Source organism: Mobula hypostoma, chromosome 14, assembly GCF_963921235.1.
Source record: "Mobula hypostoma chromosome 14, sMobHyp1.1, whole genome shotgun sequence".
In the NCBI taxonomy this organism is placed as follows: domain Eukaryota; kingdom Metazoa; phylum Chordata; class Chondrichthyes; order Myliobatiformes; family Myliobatidae; genus Mobula; species Mobula hypostoma.
Window position 1 is genome coordinate 46,433,432 of NC_086110.1, and position 17,279 is coordinate 46,450,710.

The 17,279-nt window shown below is 40.5% G+C and overlaps 1 protein-coding gene across 5 annotated transcripts in view; it reads right to left on the minus strand.

Moving 5' to 3' along the window:
• Positions 1-17,279, minus strand: part of piezo1 (piezo type mechanosensitive ion channel component 1 (Er blood group)) — a 312,347-nt gene that overhangs the window by 15,114 nt on the left and 279,954 nt on the right. For 4 of the 5 annotated variants that reach the window (XM_063067069.1, XM_063067071.1, XM_063067072.1 and 1 more), the window contains 10 exons: positions 15,315-15,509; positions 12,294-12,552; positions 11,490-11,678; positions 10,276-10,477; positions 6,315-6,423; positions 5,012-5,159; positions 3,824-4,038; positions 2,941-3,099; positions 1,463-1,610; positions 73-261 (listed from right to left, as the gene is read on the minus strand). In XM_063067069.1, the coding sequence (XP_062923139.1) occupies positions 73-261; positions 1,463-1,610; positions 2,941-3,099; positions 3,824-4,038; positions 5,012-5,159; positions 6,315-6,423; positions 10,276-10,477; positions 11,490-11,678; positions 12,294-12,552; positions 15,315-15,509 (1,813 nt within the window). The remainder of the gene's footprint in view (positions 1-72; positions 262-1,462; positions 1,611-2,940; positions 3,100-3,823; positions 4,039-5,011; positions 5,160-6,314; positions 6,424-10,275; positions 10,478-11,489; positions 11,679-12,293; positions 12,553-15,314; positions 15,510-17,279) is intronic. The other variant, XM_063067068.1, reaches the window with a different exon arrangement.

A 17,279-nucleotide genomic window follows, 5' to 3' on the forward strand; every position in this document is an offset into this window, starting at 1 on the left:
AAAATCTGTAACCAATTTTTCTTCAGTGCAGAAACTAGACATTACGGGGTTTCAACATCTATAACTAATTACCTGATAGCCACCAAGTTTAACTGTTACTGTCACATCCACTGGGTGATTCACCACACCAACCACTGATCTGACCAGCGACATGAAGAGAAGGGGAAACCAGATGATGCAGATGAGGAAAAGGATGATGAGACCTCCCATTCCATACTTGACAATCTTCTTTTTCTTCTGTCCCTTAGGCTGTGGATAGCGCTACAAAAAATATAGTGTTTGTTACACCATTTCATAAGCTAACATGCACTGAAAATATCACAGCTGGTTTTATTCCCATTCAAATTGAATATATTAACTATTTCTGTCAGAAAAACAGCTTGTTGTCAAACAGGAAGGATGATAATAATGGGGCCAGTTGTCACACTGAACTTGGAAAGCAAGCAGTTGTCAAAGATGCTGCTACAGAGAAAGCTTACAAAGATATTGCTGGGAACTGAGGACAGGAGTTTTAGAGAAAGGTTGAATAGGTTTGCACTTTATTCCCTAGAGCGTAGGAGAATGAGGGGAGATCTGATAGAGGTGTACAAAATCATGAAGGGTATAAATACGGTAAATATAAGTAAGCTTTTTCCACTGAAGTTGGGTGAGACTAGAACTAGAGGTCATAGTTTAAGGGTGAAAGGTGAAATATTTCAGGGAAACTGAGGGGAACTTCTTGACTCAGAGGGTGATGTGAGTGTGGAACAAGCTGCCAGCAGAAGTGGTGGATGTGGGTTTGACTGGAACATTTAGATAAGGACTTGGATGGAAGGGTTAAAGGAGGGCTACAGTTAAAGTTCAAAGTAAATTTATTATCAAAGTACCTACATATCACCATTTACAACCCTGAGATTCATTTTCTTGTGACATACTCAATAAATCCATAACAGAATAATAACCATTTAAGTATACCCACAGCCTTGCCCTCCGCAGCTGTCTGTGGCACAGCATTCCACATACATGGAATGGGCAAGCAGCATTAGGAAAACTGAGATTGTCTAGGCTTTTACAACTGGAGTTTAGAAAAGTGACAAGTGACTTGATGGAGGGGCCTGTCCTTCATAGGGTGGATGTGAAAAGGTTGTTGCCTTTTGTGGGAGAAACTCAAACTGGAGGTCAGTGTTTAAAACCCATTTAAGGCAAAAATGAGGTGAACTACTTTATCTCAATGTAACCAGTCTTTGGCTGTTGTAAGTCCGGAGTTAATAGATTCTTGATAAGTAAGCATGTGAAAGGTTAGTGGGGGTTTCACTGCCATGCAAAGTTGAGGTTACAACATCAGCTATAACCTTGTTGAATGACAATGCAGGCTAGGAGCACCAAGTGTCCTTCTCCTACACCTCACTACACACCCCTAAAATCAGCTGCCATACTTAATACCTCACAATTCATGGATGTCAGACAAAGGTGGACCACATACCTTTTCTGTCTCACGGCTGCACTTGATTATAAATATGTTGGCATAGATGTCCTCAACACACATCCAGCTCGAGAGCGAAAGGGTGGTGTCTGTACAAACCCAGTCCATCACAGCACGAAGCTCCACCAGAAATGGTACAAGGCGGAACCTACAAAAACAAAAGGGCATCCTGAAGGTTGAGAATATCAATTGTATAAACACATAATATTAACTAATCCTCGGAACCATCACAATGACACAACCTGGTCACATTGATCCTGAGGTTCTTTGGGAGTCACGGTTGAGGCATAAAGCTTGGTTGTTATATGTTATTATGTGATACCAGAACAAAGAAAAGACAAAGGAAAAGAAGTTGTGGTAGTCTCATATTCAGACTGGAGATAGCAGCACGTCCCTTTGATTTATGAAATACAGTGTCCGGAAGTGTATGGTCATGCACTTTAGTAGAAGAAATGAAAGGGTTGACTATTTTCGAACTGGAGAGAAAATACAAAAATCAGAGCCACAAAAGGAACTTGGGAGCCCTGTGCAGGATTCCCTGAAGGTTAATTTTCAGGTTGAGTTTGTGGTGAGGAAGGCAAATGCAATGTTAGCATTCATTTCAAGAGGACTAGAATATAAAATCAAGGATGTAATGTTGAGACTTTAAAAGGCACTGGTGAGGCCTCACTTGGAGTACTGTGAGCAGTTTTGGGCCCCTTATCTTAGAAAGGATGTGCTGGAACTGGAGAGGGTTCAAAGAAGGCTCACGAAAATAACTGCAGGATTAAACAGCTTGTTATATGAAGAGTGTTGGTAGGTCTGGGCCTATATTCACTGGAATTCAGAAGAATGAGGGGTGACCTCATTGAAACCTATTGAATGGTGAAAGCCTTAATAGAGTGGATGTGGAGAGGATGTTTCCTATGGTGGGAGTGTCTAAGAGAGCAGGGGACACAGCCTCATGATAGAGTGGTGTCCTTTTAGAATGGAGATGAGGAAGAATTTCTTTAGCAAGTGAGGGGTGAATCTGTGGAATTCTTTGCCATGGGCAGCTGTGGAGGCCAAGTCTTTATGTATATTTAAGGCAGAGGTTGGTAAATTCCTGGCTGGTCAGGGCATGAAGGGGTGTAGGAAGAAGGCAGGAGACTGGGGCTGAGAGGGAAAAAAGGATCAGCCATGATGAAATGTCGGAGCAGACTCGATGGGCCAAACAGCCTAATTCTGATCATATATCTTACGGTCTTACAACAATTAATCTATAAAATAGCCAGTTTCAAGTGGCACAACATTTGTTGCAGAAGCTTCTAGAAATATACAGAATCAGCTACACTACAATTACTAAACAGTTACACAGATAATGGTGATTATAAGCATGCATAGAAAAGTTAAGCTACAAGAAAAATGCAGTTCTACACCTTAATCCAACAGATCATTTCATCTGCAGTGAATATTTTATCATGTGCCAGCTGGCTACAGTCCAGCTTTTTATGACTTACCCTTGGAAGAGAAAAAGATTGACATAGTTGTACTTCTTGGTGAGGAAGTTACCGAGGATGCGTGTTGGGTAGCCACACCGGATCTGGTAAGCCGATAAGGCGAAGTAGATGCACTTCACAAAGTACCACAGTTGTGCCACTGTGTTCTGATTAAACATTCTGTTTGGAGAAGATGTACATAAAAATAACTATAAGGTATCATGCCTCTAAATGATTGAATGAGCTAATGGTTTACACACTGTTGAATTAAAATGTGCCTCAAGATTTCTGCCACAATTTGATTTTAAACGCTTTAAGAAAATGCTTTATTAGTAATCTGTTGCCACCTAAGTACTCAATATTTTACACAACAGACCACCTTTCATTTTAATTTCCCACATTTTCAAGCAATGGTTTCTCATTTACAAAAGCCATTGTAATACAAAGCTGTGCACTCAACCTGCAAAATGATAATGGACGTAATTTATCTTTTGAAGCAGGTTTCTGTTTGGCATTTTCCACAAGCGTAAATTTTGAGAACTTAGGTAGAAAAATGGGATTTAGCTCAACAAACCATGGGTGTAGTTTCTGTATCAATAACATAGAACTGCTGTGTTTCACACATGCATCAAAGCAAATTGAAAATCAAAAAAAATTGCTATGGGAGCTGGACAACTAAAAGGCAAAAATTGGTAGAAACATTCTTCAGGTTAGGCCACATCTGTAGAAAGAGAAGCAAAGTTAATGTGTCAGGTTAAAGACCCTTTGTCAGAACGGGGGAGGCTTTTCGCTCTGTTTCTCTTCCCTCAGATGCAGACTGACCTGCTAGGTATTTGTGTACATCAAAACAAATTAAACTCAATCTTTCCCATTTCTATCTCTGCCAAATATTCTATTTACGTACCGCTCAGTGACTGCTGGTAATATGAAGAACATCCATATATGTATTCCCAGCACGAGAATTATCTGGAAAATGAGCTTTCCCAGTAAAGTTTTGCGCAAATATAAAGCACGATCTATCACCATAGTGGAGAACTGAATTAGCACCATAACCAGGAAGGCTTCAGGAACTTGGTCATCAGACAGTGTCGATGCAATATCTGCAGCTGCTGTATATTTCTGTTTAGGCAAAAGAAGCGACTTTAGTGTGGAAAAATAATCATAAAGTGCTTGCTGTGCTTGCTTGCAGAATGCAGTTATCGATTTGGTACATAACTAAACTTAGAACTAACTCAGGCAGTTCAAAACTAAAAAGATGTGTCAGTGAATTCTAGGAACTGATCTAATTCCCAGCACCTATGTTTGACAGACACTCGTAGGACGTTGGCTAGAATACCTGGGGAAAGGGGCAATGAAAAGCCCATTTAATACATCTGACAGAGCTAACCCTAGATACCATTATTGTCAGATTGGAGAAGCCACTTAGAAATAGGGGCAAAGAAACATTTTGTAAATGCATATTGAATTAAGAGTAAAACATAGGGATATAAATTGTTAAAATTAATAAACCAAATAAACCATATTTCTTGGTAACATAGAGATGAAAATCATAATGAAAAGTTGTTACTCATTCCAAACATTATAAATGTCAATTATCTTCAATAATAATCAACTGATTAATGAATGAATGGAAGTGTTATTTTGCACATGGAGCTTGGCCTGGATTGGATCTGCTGACTGGATCAGGATCTGCGGGACCAAAGAATGTCTAAGGACAGGACAAGACAGGCACTTGCAAGGATTCCAGATTTGCACTGAACAGGCTGCATCAATACAGATACAGTCAAGCTCCTGGTCATCAACTCATACGTGACACTTGCGGCTGAGGTTCAAACCTGAATCACGATCATGTGATGAGCTAAAACAGATGAGAAGGAGGTGGAAGAGAATAGATTCTTGATATGTCAGGGCATGAAAGGTTATGGGAAAATGCAGGAAAATTAGGCTGGAAAGGAAATAAATCAGCCATGATCAAATGGTGGGGCAGACGCAATGGGCCGAATGGCCTAATTCTGCTCCTTTTTCTGATGGTCTTATGACATCTTAAAAAATATCAATGTGTCTGCTAATACTCAAAATGCCAGAAACTTACCCCAAATGCCCAGAACCCAAAGATGATAATCACAAAATCTATCACGTCAGCCAAAAACATGAGTGCATAAACATCGGTTGCTGCACGGTACTTTCTGTGGAGAATGCTGCAGAAATAGTTGTTCAGAGGTCCGCAAATGCTCTTCACCCTGAGAACACATTAAAGCAAAGCCTCTCGTTACAGCAGTGAAGCACACAGGCAAACCGAGGTAAAGAGTTTGGCTAGAAGACGGTGGTTTGGAATAGTCGCGATTATACAAATAAACAGATCTGGCTGCATTCAAACATGACTGCCTGGAAATAATAAGCTAGGTTGGTGTCGTTACCAGGTATCCCAGATGAAGGCAGCCACAGATAGATGGCGTGCTCCCATAAGGAAAGGCAGTCATCAGAAAAGTAGACAACATACACAAAATGCTGGAGGAACTCAGCAGGTCAGCACCTATAGAAATGAGTAAAGAGTCGATGTTTCGGGTCAAGACCATTCTCCAGAAAACTAGAGACCACTTTGCCATTGAGTTCCTGTCTACCAGAAATCCTTTAAAACAAATGCATGTGCATATAAAGGTTTCAAATGGCAGATAATGAATTCTATTTACTTCAATTATTCCTTTCCTACACTCTAACAAGCTGATGAAGGATGAAGAGAATAGTTTTCTTGTTTATTCTCTTGCAGTAAGTTTGGTCTTTTCACGGTGGTTCACATCGTCTGTTACTAATCAGTGTCTATGAATACATTCCAAGCTAACTCAAGGGCGTGCCAGTTCCACAATGACTGCAGCAGAATGCACACAAGGCCGTGGGTGCAAAAGTACATTCAGAATGCAGCTACATCCATTGCTCACCCCCAATACTCAGCTCAAACTGCTAAAATTCATCGACATATAAGGCAGGTGGGATGTGAATGTGTCATTTTCCTGCACTTTACGTGCTCTCGCACATGGGACTCTGAGTACATTCAGAACACAGCCAGACCAATGCTTAGAAGGTAATAAAGTACGCTACCCAAACTTGTACAGATAACTAAGGGCTGTACCACAATCTGTAATTTACTTGCACCAACCTTGGGGTATTGGATAACATAGACAATCTTTAATCCATCTGATTATCCAGTTTTGTTCCACACAGAATTTAATCCAAATACAAAAAAAATGTAGTAACTGAATTATATTTAAATGAAAAAAAGATACTGTTGATTTAATTATAAACTTATTCAGCTATAAAGTATTTCATTCCCACATTATTAACTGTATATGGACTTGGTTAATTCTACTGGCAACAATGCACATCCTGGGTTCACTTACACATTGTAGAGAAGATTCTTCATCTTCATCCAAAAAGCAATTAGTTTCTTGCTTGCCTTTTCCTTTTTGGTATGTTTCTTCTTAGGCTTTTGAGATAAATTTTCCTTCACTATAAGAATAATTTTTCTATTTATTAATCATATTATTTCAACTACAACTTACAAGTTAACTCATTGTGAATTGTAATTTCATGATCCCATCTAATAAACTTACACTCCAGGAACCAACTATAGCATTGATTTTTATAGTTTCATTGACCGGCAGCACAGTGTAGTTTAAAACAAAAGTATTTACTGAACTTGGAAACAATTATTGTGAACAGATCATAAATAAACAAAATCTTTCTGTAAAATGGTGGTGCACTCGGAGACAGTGGCTTCTATAGGACTAGCAAGTTATTGTCTTGTTTAAACTTATTTTTTACGATCATAAGACCATGCTGGACATGAAGACCTTAAAGAACAGCAGGGCGAGTTGCTCAATTGCAGAGAAACTGAAGGAGCTAGAGGACAGCACCAATCCCAGCATGCACGCTGTGCCACACCGCTTCCCGCACTCAATGGAGCGGATGGACTCCGACGCCTCTCTCCTGGATGGCTGCAAGCAGGCGGTGCCACGGCTTGAGTCCTAATCCTCATAATGTCTGAGGCCACACAGCTCCCCCACCATATGCCAATAAACCAGTGAATCAGACTTGTAGCATTCCACATTAACAACGTCCAACAGAGTCTTTGCATTTTCAAGACATGCGAATAAAATAACTGCCTGCTGATAGACTGCGCACCTCCTGCACGCGCCCACTCCGATGTTTCTCTGATGCAGGCAGCAGTAAGATCTGCACAAAGTCCATAGTGTTTGCTCAGTAGAGGACAAGATGTATTGTGTTCAACACAGACTGCTGCAACATTATTGGACTCAGGGACTTGGACTATATTTTTTTTGTGTGACTATACTTTGCTGCTGTCTCATATGTGCCATGTATGTCTTGTGCTGTCTATGATTTGCACCCTGGCCTCGTAGTAACACTACTTTGCTTGGCTGTATTCATGTATGGTTGAATGACAATTAAACTTGAACCGGAATAGCTGGTTGGATTGTCTGTGTTTATAAGCCCAAACAGGGCCCTGGGTAGGGTTGGTCTGTATTCAAGTAGACAGCGAAGGTGAAGGAGGGGGGGAACATGTGGTAGATTGATGGCTGAGATAAGTCAGGTTAAAGGGTGATAGGTGACTATTAGTGGGAGAGATTGATGTCAAGGCCTGAACCAATAGGGACACTGAAGTTGATATGATAACAGTTAACATGGGGTTTAAACAGTGAGATCGATGTGAGAGATTCTACATTGGTTCAGGTACCTGGAGAACTTGGAGGAACCTGGTGCTAATGATTGAAAGTGAAGTGGTTGGGGGGGGGAGGTGGGGTGTTCCCTCCAACACATTTACATTTTTTCTTAAATAAGGAGACTAAAGCTGTACACTAATGGTGTCCGGAAGTGGTCCTAAGAAAGCTCTCTAAAACTGAAGCACAGCACTATGTTTTAAAATTCAATTCCTAGTAATAAACAGCAACACTCATTTGTCTTTCCTAATTACTCCCCATGTCTGCTTACCGACCCTTCACTAATAACGCACTGGAACATCCAAAACCCCTGACATCTCTGCCATCTTTCCCCATTTATATAGGCTTCTTTAAAATCTCCATTTATACTGAGAAAGGCAACTTCAACCCATCCAACTATTGTCACGCTTGTCCTCAATGAATAAATTGATTTAGTCACAAAGGGTCTTATTGTAAACTGTAGAATGTGTTGGCTTATTAAGAGGTATACCGTTAATTGGTAAAATATTGTGAAACGTAGCATTCAACATTAAATCTGGTTGTAAAGTAAAACTGGAATCTTGTCTAAGAGTGTAATAAAAAGCAATAGTTAACGATTAGTTGTTCAACGGCCATAAGCACCATAGAGAAATATCCCTTTGTTACAGACAAGAATATAATAAGAATCAGGGAAATATGCAATCCTTGCTCACTTTCAAGGAGCATCAATATGACAAAAATTATATGCTTTTAACCTCTCCTAAAAGTAATAATCTGCTGGAGGAACAGAACAGTTCGAGCACCATTTGTTGGGATAACACTATGTCAGCGGTTCCCCACCTGGGATCTACCAGACCCCTCAGTTAATGGTAGGAATCCATGCCGTAACCCCTGTTCTATACATAAAAGTACATTCTGTCACTGAGAATGTGCCTCTAATGGACTTCAAAAGTGCACACAGTAAATTGTGTACAGGTGGCCCCCGTTTTCCGAACGCTCGCTTTATGACACCTCGCTGTTACAAAAGACCTATACTAGTTACCTGTTTTCGCTAACAGAAGGTGTTTTCACTGTTACGAAAAAAAGGCAGTGCACGCCCGACCAGCCAAGCTCCTCCCCCGGAACTGCATTCTAGCTGCCATTGCTTAAACACGTGCTTTATATCGATTTATTTTGTGCATCCGTTTGCAAGATGAGTTTTAAGGTATCGGAAAAACCTAAAAGAGCTCGTAAGGGTGTTACACTTAGAGTAAAACTAGACATAATTAAGCGTTTCGATCGTGGTGAACGAAGTACGGACATTGTCCGCGCGTTGAACTTGCCTGCATCCACCATTCGCACTATTTATGCAGAGAGAAAGAATTTTGAAAGCTGCTGATTTTACTGTTGGTTCTGCTCGTAGCAAAGTGGTTTCTCTTAGTCGGCATCCAATTATGGATAAAATGGAAAGTCTATTGCTTGAGTGGATTGATGGGTGTAAAAAGCGTGGTGTTCCATTAAGTTTTCTTATACTTAAGGAGAAATCAGTCAGTCTTTTTAATAAGCTGAAACAGAAAGCACAGGACGATGGTGATGGAAGTGTTGCGGAAGTGGAACTTAAAGGTAGCCATGGGTGGTTTGATTGGTTTCTGAGGTGAGGACAGCTTCATAGTTTAACGTTTACCGGAGAGAGTGCTTCGGCTGATACTGAAGCTGCTGAAGAGTTCCCAGCAGAACTGAAGAAAATAATTACTGAAGGTGGTTATTCGTATAAGTGTTTAACTGTGACGAAACTGCGATTTACTGGAGTCCTCCCGATTCCGGTAAGTGAAACTACACTGTACATACATTATTTCTACTTTATATAGGCTGTGTATTCTTATGTGTTATTTGGTATGATTTGGCGGCTTCATAGCTTGAAGGTTACTGGAGAGAGTGTTTCTGCAGAGAGCGCTTCCACCCAGAGTGCTGCGGTGAGATTTTCGCTGCACTAGACAGTGCTGCAGAAAAGTATTTCTACTTCATATAGGCTGTGTATTTATCATATCATTCCTGCTTTTACTATATGTTACTGTTATTTTAGGTTTTATGTGTTATTTGGCATGATTTTGTAGGTTATTTTTTGGGACTGAGAATGTTCAAAAATTTTTCCCATATTAATAAATGGTAATTGCTTATTCACTTTACGACATTCCGGCTTACGAACTGTTTCATAGGAATGCTCTACCTTCGGATAGCGGGGGAAACCTGTATTCCAGTCCAATAATTGGTACCAATAGGAGATCACAGCCAGAGACAAAAAAAAAAATCATGTAATTGGTATCATCAATTAAACCATTTTTGTTTAGGTTTTGAAACAAGCATAATGAGATATTATGACTGTCTCAAAGCACTCAGGAATTGTGAAGCAATGTGTTGAATCCCAGTAATAATAAGAAAGAAAAAACCAAACATATCAAAACATCAAGACAAAAGCTAGGGATGCATCTAGATTTACAGAACTCAGAGGACTTCAGGGAATAAGTATGCTGTGTAACATATGTGATGTTTACTCTTTTAAAATGCTGCACAATGTTACTGAATTAGCTCAGATATGCATCCTAGAATTCAAAACATCACTAAACGTGAGCCAAGTTGTTTTTTTATTATGCAGTGTTACTCTTACCTTCGGTTTGCTTTCTCCTCCTGACACGGAATCTGGTCTTCTTTACTTTCTTCTCTGGTTCCAAAACTGAAATTTGGTCGTCTGCATCTGCAGCTGCAGCTTCATCATCAGAGGTTTCAGCTTGTGATTTTTGTAGGACTACCTTTTCTTTCACATTACCCTTTTTCTTTTGATCCTCCTGATCATCCCATAGTCCATATCGCTAGATGTTAGAAAGGTGTAGAGAAGCGCCACGTTTACAGGTGGTAGAGAAATCAATGCCTTTCTTAAGGTAATGCATATTAGCAATGTAACAGTGGTCTACATTCAGATTCCGATTTATTTACAGTGTTTATCACATGTACATTGAAATATACACTGTAATGTGCTGTTTGCATTAACACCAACACAGCCAAGGACACGCAAGTGTCGCCACACATTCCAGCGCCAACATAACGTGTCCACAATGTTCAGCAGAACAATAACAGCAAAACAAGCCCCTTTCCTTCCCCCCAGCCACCCCTCACACAAACAGACAGGCCTCCAACCCGGGACAGGGCACCTCCAGTTCTCGGCCCCAGACTCCCAGACTCCCACTCCAGCATGATTACTTCTACGTTCAGCTGCAGGCAGACGGCACAGACCAGGTCAACAACTATGCACACTGTGTCCCAACAGTTCACTTCCACTCTCTTTGATGAAATGCTGGAAATATTTTTGAACTGGTATATGTGGTTTGGCTTAAAGTTGGAGAATGATGCCAAAGCACATCCAATATTAACTCCCAAGAGTGTATTTTTACAAAACTGGGAAGCTACAGGCACCTGCTGGACATTCCTAAGTCAAGCCTATTTCAATTTTTGAAATGTCTATTACTAGTAGAGGACTCAATGAAAACCATTAGCACGGGTTCCCAGCCTGGGGTTCACGGATGCCTCACTTAATGGTGTTGGACCATGCCATAAAAAGGTTGGGAACCCCTGCATTAGGAGCTTGTTTTCTGTTTATTTGATATGGTCACACTTCATCAGATTTATAGCAGGTTTTTTGCTCGATGTTGATGATTTAACTTCCACTCACCACTCTAAACAGGATTATCAAACTCCAGTGAATTCCCAACTGTGTGTTACGCTAAAGCAGCCTATTTTAAAAGCACGTTTTGTGCAGCTGTTAAATTTCCTATCTCTGTACAAACAGCTGTTTTATCAGTAATGTTGAAAGTTAATATGTCCAACCTTCAGCAGTGATTGATGAAATAGAAGTGCCAGGAGCTGAATCAGATCATATTTAACATAACTCTCTGTCTTCTCCAAGCCGAGGATTCGTGGTGGAAAAAAAGGCTTGTCTTCATAAAGTGTAGCGATATAGTGGCTGTTCCAAGGGAAGAACCCAAACTGGAATAAGTATTTAATGACCACCATCACCTGTAAAGTCCAACAAAGGCATGTTCAACAAACTTTGATATTTATGTTTGAATAAAAATTATTAATATTCTTGATACTGAATAAAATGAAAAGCAGCTAAATACCACAGATCAATAAGCAAATCCAAACAGAATAGCATTTTGAAGCCAATGAAATACTTTGAAAGTTTTGTCAGTGCTGCAGGGAACCCTAATAATTCATTTGCACATATCATCCCACAAAAAATATCAGTTGTTTCGGCCAGTCAGCTTTGGGACTAGAAATACCACTGTTCCTCTTCAAGTGACAAAATTGTGCCTTTTACCTCCAACTGAGTTTAAAAACTTTTTGGTGTTATCTTACATTGCTAAGTGTCAGCTGCAGTCATCCAGAGTCAGGTAGGAATTTACCATTTTGTGAGTCCGTCACCAAGTCAATGCAAATTGATGCTATTCTCAATTGGTGAAAATCCTGCTTTGCCCAACTCACTACTTCATAGTTCTGTGTGTTGCTTATCATAACATAACACAAAGGAATATTATGAAAGTCACTCCTTAACAATGAAAAGTACAATTATAAAACTCCATGACACATACATTAGTAGAATGATAAACATGCAAAGCTATCACTGCTCACCTCAGTGTAGATGATTGCTAACATCCAAAATCGCTTACTAGGTCTGGGAATAGAGAGCATAGCCCAGAGGAACATAAGGATCGGAAGAAAAAGTGTGATCACAGAGGCAGAGGTCATGTTGTTCAAGATAATGATGAAGTAACAGGTCACTTCAGATTTAGCAGCAATGACATAATACACTGCAAACACCAGTTTCAAAAGTCGATTCTGGGATTCGTAGAACTTCTCTGACTCTTCCAATTCTTTAATATAGTAATGGCTTAAAATTAAAAAACAAAAAGGCATTAATGCTAAAAGGTTACACTTATAAAAGTCATACATCATCATCTAATCAAAAGCTCATCTAGTAACATCCATCCTGTCCTATCTCAATTTTACACATGAACTTGTATCATTTTTACAAGAACTCATGTCATTTTTAATGTACTATATTTAATTTAGTGAAACTGAATTAGTCCACTTGGGTATTTGTTATTGAGTAATACATTATTTTTGTCAGAAATTCCTTGCTTTTGCAATTTGTTGTTTATTTTCACAGGATAAATCATAGTGATATATGGTTGAGAAGAGAAACTGATTGTTATTCCATGAAATCCTAAGACTAGTCTAAATCCAAAACTAAATCAAGATTCAAGATTCAACACTGTTTAATGTACACAACTGTAGGGAGAACAAAATAATTGTTACACTGGATCCAGTGTAGCACAAAAGAAACACAAAAGATAAAGAACACAGTAATAATATTAATAAAGACACAATAAATATAAATATAAAAATAGCTTATATAGACAGATTGATTGTAGGTTCATAAAGTGACACTAGGCTGTACGTAAGGTGACTGACAGGAAATGATAAAGTAGTGGTGGAGTTAGTGGGTGGAGGTGTTGATTAGTCTTACTGCTTTGGACAAGTAAGTGATTTTGAGTCTGGTGGATGCTACATAGCCTCCTCCCTGATGCGAGTGGGACTAACAGTCCATAAGCAGGGTGTGTAGGATCCTTCATGATGTCCTGGTGCTTTTCTGGCACATTTCTATATATAAGTGAGTCCTTGATGGTAGGTAGGCTGGTGCCAGTGATGTATTGGGCAGCTTTGACTACCCGTTGCAGAGTCTTCCTGTCTGCCGCACAGCAGATGAGTATGGTTGTACGAAGTCCAACTTTCTTCAGCCTCCGCAGGAAGAAGAGGTATTGGTGATGTTACATGTCAACGTTTTTCTTTTATTAACCGTAAGCGTCACTTAGGCGCGCCTGGACGAGGCGAGTGGATGACGTCATTATAACAAATGCATGGAGGCTTTTTCTATTCGATTCGAGAAGTTTCTGGAAAAATTGGTCAGTTAAACGATTTAATGGACTGTGAGCTACCAGCGAGGGAGTGAATTGAGTTGAGTGAGTCGAAGAGTTCACTACAGCCGTGGGCAGTCCCAATATTTCTCCGTGGCGGAATATTGTGATAATTTGCAGCACACAGTGCGTATTGGATACGTGACTGTCACTTGTATGATCCATACTTGGATTTCTGGAGTATTCTGTGGCAACCACTTTTTGTTAACCTATACATACGTTATAGCGTGTGTTACGTGGCAACCACTTGTCTTAAGGAATATTCCATGACTATCACCTTGTGATATCCCTACATGGATTTTGGAATTTAGGTGTCACCTTGTTATCCCTGCGTGGACTCTAGTATTTAAGTGACGACCACTCGACTTCTGGAATCTTCTGTGTCTGTCACCTTGTGTCATCATAATGTGGATTTATGAACCCCTCCTCAAAGACACCTGTACCTGTTCACGTGGATCTCAGAACCTTCTGGATTGCCATCCTAGGACTCTGTTTAAATTGTCTATATTTTGGGCTGAGTAAGACTTGGGAAGAACTGTTTCCAGACCTCCACAGTTTGTAAGCTAAGATGCATTGCACTGTTAATTTTGGTTAGGGGAGTAATTGTTTTAATTGACTATAAAATTGAAAATATAGCTGTTTAACATTAAAAATCTGTGTCTGTGGTCTATTGCTGCTGGCACGTAACAGTGAGCTTTCTCGACTGTGTTCTGCAATCATGAGAGGCTGTGTATGATATGCACTTCAAGGAGTTTGAAACTGCTTGCAGTTTCCACCATGTCGCCAATGTAAAGGGGGTGTGAATGGTGCAAGTTCTCCTTAAGTCAATAACCATCTCTATTGTCTAGTTGACATTAAAGAAGAGCTTATTAGCCTGGCATCAGGCCTTGAGCTCTTCCACCTCCTTTTTGTACTTTTTGTAGTCCGTTTCATCGTTGTTGGTGATGAGCCCCACCACTGTTGTGTCATTGGCGAACTTAACGATGTGGTTACTTGGGTATTTGGTTGTGCAACCTTGTAAGAGCAGAGTGTATAGCAATGGGCTCAGCACCCAGCCCTGGGGTGGAGTGGGGGGGGGGGCACTCGTGTTAAGAATAATGGAGAGGGAGGAGTGGTTGTACATCCTGACTATGTCAGGTCTGTTGATTAGGAAGTAGATTGAGGAGTAGAAGCTTGTTCACCAAGATCTGTGGGATGGCAATGAAATCTAGAAACAGCTTCCTGACGTATGTGTCAGGGCCAGGTGCACGGCAGATGCTATGGCATCTGTTGGAGAGTGATATATGAACTACAACCCAATCTTTTTCTAAAAGAAACAAAAAATGGTTACGTAACCTCTAATCTGTAATTCACCATCTTTCATTAGATGTTTTCTAAGACAGGACAAAACAGAAATGGGAACAGTACACACAAAATGCAGGAGGAACTCAGCAAGGAGAGGGAGAAGCATCTAAGAGGAGGAAGAAACATTCAGTGTTTCAGGCTGAGACCCTTCATCAGAACACAAATATAAGTGTAATTTGAATCTTTGCAAATGGAACTACTGAGAGGGAAATGTCACCAAGTTTAAAACAGAGCATCTGAAAAGCAAGGAACATGTTGCAGTTTTGGTCATACGTCTGTAAGGTTACAAATTGGATCAATTTCCAAAGCAAGCATCTTTCTGATTACATACCTGCTTGAAAGCAGCTCACTGGCAGTTCTACAGCGGGCAATGGGATAGACAGTCGTCTCCTCTGAGACCATGACAGATTCAGCTGATTTCAGTGCATCTTCAGGCAAACTTTGCTCTTCAGTTTCTGTGATCCTGCTGTACTCAGGAACCGTTTTCCTCTCGTCAGAGGTCATCGAGAATTCTTTGTCAGAACTACTGAATTAGAAAGGCACGTTGGCATAAACAGAGTGCGTAAACAGATTTTTTTTAAAACAGCTGATTTTCTTATCATCTCTTGTGATGAACTTCTGGTCCCTCTGCACCAGGATGGTCTGTGTTAGCTAAGATAGACTGGCAAATGACACTTAAAGGATTGATGGTGGATATGCAATGGCAAGCATTTAAAGGTTGCATGGATGAACTACAACAATTGTTCATCCCAGTTTGGCAAAAGAATAAATCAAGGAAGGTAGTGCACCCGTGGCTGACAAGAGAAATTAGGGATAGTATCAATTCCAAAGAAGAAGCATACAAATTAGCCAGAGAAAGTGGCTCACCTGAGGACTGGGAGAAATTCGGAGTTCAGCAGAGGAGGACAAAGGGCTTAATTAGGAAGGGGAAAAAAGATTATGAGAGAAAACTGGCAGGGAACATAAAAATGGACTGTAAAAGCTTTTATAGATATGTAAAAAGGAAAAGATTGGTAAAGACAAATGTAGGTCCCCTGCAGACAGAAACAGGTGAATTGATTATGGGGAGCAAGGACATGGCAGACCAATTGAATAATTACTTTGGTTCTGTCTTCACTAAGGAGGACATAAATAATCTTCCAGAAATAGTAAGGGACAGAGGGTCCAGTGAGATGGAGGAACTGAGCGAAATACAAGTTAGTAGGGAAGTGGTGTTAGGTAAATTGAAGGGATTGAAGGCAGATAAATCCCCAGGGCCAGATGGTCTGCATCCTAGAGTGCTTAAGGAAGTAGCCCAAGAAATAGTGGATGCATTAGTGATCATTTTTCAAAACTCGTTAGATTCTGGACTAGTTCCTGAGGATTGGAGGGTGGCTAATGTAACCCCACTTTTTAAAAAAGGAGGGAGAGAGAAACCGGGGAATTATAGACCGGTTAGCCTAACGTCGGTGGTGGGGAAACTGCTGGAGTCAGTTATCAAGGATGTGATAACAGCACATTTGGAAAGCGGTGAAATGATCGGACAAAGTCAGCATGGATTTGTGAAAGGAAAATCATGTCTGACGAATCTCATAGAATTTTTTGAGGATGTAACTAGTAAAGTGGATAGGGGAGAACCAGTGGATGTGGTATATTTGGATTTTCAAAAGGCTTTTGACAAGGTCCCACGCAGGAGATTAGTGTGCAAACTTAAAGCACACGGTATTGGGGGTAAGGTATTGGTGTGGGTGGAGAATTGGTTAGCAGACAGGAAGCAAAGAGTGGGAATAAACGGGACCTTTTCAGAATGGCAGGCGGTGACTAGTGGGGTACCGCAAGGCTCAGTGCTGGGACCCCAGTTGTTTACAATATATATTAATGACTTGGATGAGGGAATTAAATGCAGCATCTCCAAGTTTGCAGATGACACGAAGCTGGGTGGCAGTGTTAGCAGTGAGGATGATGCTAAGAGGATGCAGGGTGACTTGGATAGGTTGGGTGAGTGGGCAAATTCATGGCAGATGCAATTTAATATGGATAAATGTGAAGTTATCCACTTTGGTGGCAAAAATAGGAAAACAGATTATTATCTGAATGGTGGCCGATTAGGAAAAGGGGAGGTGCAACGAGACCTGGGTGTCATTATACACCAGTCATTGAAAGTGGGCATGCAGGTACAGCAGGCGGTGAAAAAGGCGAATGGTATGCTGGCATTTATAGCGAGAGGATTCGAGTACAGGAGCAGGGAGGTACTACTGCAGTTGTATAAGGCCTTGGTGAGACCACACCTGGAGTATTGTGTGCAGTTTTGGTCCCC